The sequence below is a fragment of the Cebus imitator genome, unplaced genomic scaffold, assembly GCF_001604975.1.
Source record: "Cebus imitator isolate Cc_AM_T3 unplaced genomic scaffold, Cebus_imitator-1.0 Scaffold6, whole genome shotgun sequence".
Classification (NCBI taxonomy): domain Eukaryota; kingdom Metazoa; phylum Chordata; class Mammalia; order Primates; family Cebidae; genus Cebus; species Cebus imitator.
Genome location: NW_016107321.1, coordinates 6,660,555 through 6,666,074, shown reverse-complemented (window position 1 = coordinate 6,666,074; position 5,520 = coordinate 6,660,555). Strand labels below are relative to the sequence as shown.

At 39.4% G+C, this 5,520-nt stretch overlaps 1 protein-coding gene across 8 annotated transcripts in view; it reads right to left on the bottom strand.

Moving 5' to 3' along the window:
- Positions 1-5,520, bottom strand: part of SERAC1 (serine active site containing 1) — a 57,585-nt gene that overhangs the window by 39,645 nt on the left and 12,420 nt on the right. For 7 of the 8 annotated variants that reach the window (XM_037741892.1, XM_017538489.2, XM_037741896.1 and 4 more), the window contains 2 exons: positions 5,073-5,164; positions 2,141-2,177 (listed from right to left, as the gene is read on the bottom strand). In XM_037741892.1, coding sequence (XP_037597820.1) covers positions 2,141-2,177; positions 5,073-5,163 — 128 coding nt within the window. In that variant the 5' untranslated portion in view covers position 5,164. The remainder of the gene's footprint in view (positions 1-2,140; positions 2,178-5,072; positions 5,165-5,520) is intronic. The other variant, XM_017538530.2, reaches the window with a different exon arrangement.

Here is a 5,520-nt window from a genome sequence, read left to right as displayed (position 1 = left end):
AGACAGAGTCTTGCTCTGTCACCAGATGCGAGGCTGGAGTGCAGTGGCACGATCTCAGCTCACTGCAACCTCTACCTCCCAAGTTCAAGCAATTCTCCTGCCTCAGCCTCCTGAGTAGCAGGGACTACAGGCGCGCACCACCACACCCAGCTAATGTTTGTATTTTTTAGTTGAGATGGGGTTTCACCATGTTGGCCAGGATGATCTCGATCTCTTGACCTCGTGATCCGCCTGCCTTGGCCTCCCAAAGTGCTGGGATTACAGGCATGAGCCACCGCGTCCGGCCACTGTTATGTATGTTATACATCTTGGCCAGGCGTGGTGGCTCACGCCTGTAATCCCAGCACTCTGGGAGGCCGAGGTGTGTGGATCACAAGGTCAGGAGTTTGAGACCAGCCTGGCCAACATAGTGAAACCGTCTGTTAAAAAAAAAAAAAAAAAGACATATCTTATATATCTGTACTGTGCATACCCGTACATGTTCCTCTAAGGTACATATCTAGAATTACATACCTTCTGATAGTATACATCTTCAATTTTGCTAGATAATGACAAACTTTCTGCAAAAAGATTAGCCAATGTGTACTCCCATCAGCCACATATTAAAGTTTCTCCTTTCCTAAGAGCAATACCTGAAGTTAACTTTTAAATGTTGTTTGTTGTGTATCTCAAAATGAAGATTTCTTTTTTCCTAATCAGACTGACAACACACTCCCTAAATCCTGACACAAAGGTGGTACTCTGGATTCAGAGCTTAGCAACATTGTTTTCCTACACCTTCTGACTTTTGGTTTCCACCCTCAGGCAAGCAGGTGAAACAAAGTTCGGACACTGGCTAGCACCAGAGGAACACAAAGAAGGCTCTTTAGAATCCTCTGCTCTTGGCCAGGGGTGGTGGCTCAGGCCTGTAATCACAGTACTTTAGAAGGCCAAGGCAGGCAGGTCACCTGAGCTCAGGAGTTCAAGACTACCCTGAGCAACATGGCGAGACCCTGTCTCTACTAAAAATGCAAAAAAAAAAAAAAAAAAAAAAGCCAAGTGTGGTGGTGCACACCTGTGGTCCAGCTATTTAGGAAGCTGAGGTGGAAGGATCACCTGAACCTGGCAGGCAGAGGCTGCAGTGAGTGAACATCACACCACTGGACACTCTAGCCTGGATGACACAGTAAGACCCTGTCTCAAAAAAAGAAAAAGAATCCTCTGCTCTTTTGAGGATGTATCTGAACAGCCAACAAAAGGGGTAAATGTATTCAGTACTTTTATCATGTTTTCCATGAAAGACAAAATTATTTACTATAATAAAAACTGTAATTAATTTTCACTATATCCTGAATATAATTGTGAGCTAGACAAACTGTATTACAGAAAAGGGTACGTATACATTTATCCTTTGGCCAGAATGAGTCAAAGGGGAAAATTATCTAAATACATTTTGCCTTACATTACAATGTCACAGAGAAATGGATGCATTTGGATAAAATGCCAAATATATCTCTTTTATCATTTTAGCATCTAAGAGCTAATTTTATATTTGTACTAGTAAAACAAACTATTAACAAATACAGTACAATGGTATTACATATACATTCCTCCCCTAAAAAAAAAAAACAAAAGGAGGAATGTGAAAACTAACAGTTTGCTGAAAGAAGGTCACTGCATTCATCACCCACGTGTTCCTGAGGGAACATCGGATGGGAGATATTGGTCTGCTGGTTTTCTCAGTTAGCCTCAATTTCCTTTCATGTGAGTTTTACGGTGATTTAAGGGATTTTCCGAAATACTTTTGACTATAGTAATTTGTACCTTTTTCACCCACTTTAGAAACTAATACACAACATGACTTTAAGTGTGTCACAGCTAAGTGAGTGCCTGATATGAGTGTGTCAAAGTGCTTTCCTCACAGCAGCAGTGCCAGGTAGGCAGAGTTCCTGGTACACAGCTGGCTCTAAGAGAACGCATTCCTCAGAAGATAAGAAAACATCATGACAACATTTAAGTAGTGGAATCAGTGATTAAATCCAGCAGTCTAATTCCAAAATCTATACCCTTTGAATACCCCATGCAACCTGTAAGTCACTTCCATTGAGATTTCAAATAGAGTATAATGAAGCCAATTAATATTCCACAGTTGACAACTTACCCTAAAATAAGTGATCCAGTAAACTTTATTATATTTCCTTCAAAAGAAAAAAAGTCAATGTGATGAATTTCATTTTTTAAAGTGTGACAGGAAACAGGCAACACAGTAGTTCTCTACCTATATCACACATTATCAGATGAGAAGTCATTATTTTCCTACTAACATAATCAGTTGCTATCAATAAATGGTCTCCTATCCTCAAACACACCAATCACTTAAACACTGACTGCAAATGTAATGTGTACTGATGACATTTCATACTCATTCTCCCCTTTCTCCACTTCCTAGTCCCTGTTCCACTACTGATGCTGGCAGGACTACAGGTCTTCCACCGAATGCAACATGCAGGCAACTCACTTCCCCTCTGACCCCTTTTAGTTAACAATTAAATAAAGGAACGGGAAGCATTGTCCCTACCACTACTAGTACTATACTGACGGATTATATTGTCAAGTGGGGACACAAAAGAATGTTTTCTAAAGTAATTACGTTCTAATTGATGGTAAGGTATAGATGTACATAGCCCCATTTAAAATGGAGATTAGGCCAGGTGCGGTGGCTCACGCCTGCAATCTCAGCACTTTGAGAGGCCAAGGCGAGCGGATCACCTGAGGTCAGGAGTTCAAGACTAACCTGGCCAACACAGTGAAACCCTGTTTCTACTTAAAAAAAAAAATTAGCCAGGCATGGTGGCCAGCACCTGTAATCCCAGCTACTCAGGAGGCTGAGGCAGGAGAATTGCTTGAACCGGGGAGGTGGAGACTGCAGTGAGCCAAGATCGCACCACCGCACTCCAGCCTGGGTGACAGAGCAAGACTCTGTCTCAAAATAAATAAATAAAATTAAATTAAAATAAAATATAATATAATATAGAGATTATATTCTACAAGTTTATTTATAAATGTTTGTTTGGGTCTTAGAAAACTTTTTTCATATTAAAAAATTCCTGTGGCAGACATTGCTAATTGCTTGCCCAGTACACATGCCCTTTAGTCCTTACAAATATGCAATCTGATTGCCACCTAAAAATAATCAAATTTCTAGGGCAGTCTGTAGCTAGGGCTAATTGTGCAACACAGTTGTAGCCAATTGGATATAGATGGAAGTCTATAGAGGCGGATCCCTCCCCACATAAAAAGACAAAGCCTCCAGATGGCTTTTGGCCCTCTGCTTCTTGATGCCCAAGGATTCAGCAACCATCTTGTGACCATGAAGACAATGAAGAGAATGGAGCAAGAAGACAATAAGATTGCTAAACTGCAATTCCTGCCCTAAACTGTCTCCACCTTGACTTATTATGATATAAGAAGAATGAAAACCATATTAACTTAAGCCACTGGACTCATTTCTATTGCATGCACTGTGCACAAACTTAACTGACATGGTACTCATGATGATTAGGTACTAAGGATAGCCCACAAAAATCTATTTTTTATATAAATATATTGTTATACATAATTTTATGTATAACATATTTATATATATATATATAAAGGTATATATATGTACACATATATATAAAAATATATATATTATATATAATAGATTTTATATATATATATAGATATATATACACACACACATGTATATAAAATGGAATGGTATCCACCCGTAAAAAGAATAAAATCCTATCATAAACACCTACATAGATGATCCTGGAGGACATTANAGACAGAGTTTCACTCTGTTGTCCACGCTGGAGTGCAATGACACAATCTTGGCTCACTGCAATCTCCCAATCCCGGATTCAAACTATTCTCCTGCCTCAGCCTCCTGAGGAGCTAAGATTAAAGGCACCTGCCACCATACCCAGCTAAGTTTTGTATTTTCAGTAGAGATGGGGTTTTACCATGTTGACCAGGCTGGCCTTGAACTCCTGATTTCAAGTGATCCACCCACTTCGGCCTCCCAAAGTGCTGGGATTACAGGCATCAGTCACTGTACCCAGCCTTAAACTATAATTTATTGCACATATAGAAATAGTGCTTTGTTCAGAGATTCAACTCATGCTACCAAGATGACATTTCTCCTCACTTCTCTTTTTGTATTTAAAACACAGTATCAGAATTTTCTAGATAAAAATGATTTATCCCTAAAAACAGATTTGTCTTAAAGATCAAAAAGAAACTCCATGAGAAAAAAAACTTTGTTTTATTCAATATTGTTTTCTTAGGGCCTAGTGTTGTACCTGGCAGAATACACGGTCAACTAAATATTTTTGCTTATTGTCAAATGAATAAAAGATGTTCTAGGCCAATCTTCTCATTTTACACATAAAGGAAATAATGCTCAGAAAAGGTAAGTTATTTCATTCTTCCATTCAACGAATACTATTTGATCACCTACTATATGCCATGCATAATAAATAACTAGGTTATAATGGTAAACAAGATAAAATACTGCCTTCACAGAGTTTACAGTATATGGGGAAAGACAGATAATTAACTAAGTTCTATACTGACCCTACAAAATAACAAGTAACAGATCCAATCTGGCCTAGGGTGTCAGAGAAGCTTCCTCAATGAAGGCAAGGCTACAAATGGAGTAGACTTCAGCCATATCCCGAGCCCCTCTAAGGCAAGGACAGCATCTTCCTTGCTCATCACTGTAAGCCCAGAACCTAATATGGGTGCCTGGCACTTTGTTTTGCAAGAGTTTAATAAATATCTGCTGAATGGAAATGCAGTTATATTTAAGTTTAGGATGATGAGTATGAAATTTGACAGAAGTAGAAGAGGGAAAAGAATTCTCAAGGAAAAGAAGTATGTATGGCTCTGGTCCTATAAATTTGGGTTGGACTATTAGCACAGAAAGACATAAACTAATTTGAGATTTCATCATGGGTTCAATAAGTCTTTGTGGCCCACCCTGGAAAAAGCCACAAGTCTATCCCTGTTTCTATAAGAAAATAAGTTGTTTAAGCTATACTCACTGATATCTCTCCAGTATGTGTCACTTTTTGGTGGGGAAGTAGAGGTTCCTATTCTTCTGCAACAGATGACACAATAAGCAGCCAGGGACATTCTGTGTAAGTAGAACAATTCAACACATTTAATTTAGCATCTAATTCAAAACATTTAACTACAAGAACATGTTACCATCACAGTGGATGACCCACAGAGTTAGCTTTTTCAAGATCACAAAAAAAACTTTCCAATTAAAAAAATTTCTCGGGCCGGGCGCGGTAGCTCAAGCCTGTAATCCCAGCACTTTGGGAGGCCGAGGCGGGTGGATCACGAGGTCAAGAGATCGAGACCATCCTGGTCAACATGGCGAAACTCCGTCTCTACTAAAAATACAAAAAATTAGCTGGGCATGGTGGCACGTGCCTGTAATCCCAGCTACTCAGGAGGCTGAGGCAGGAGAATTGCCTGAACCCA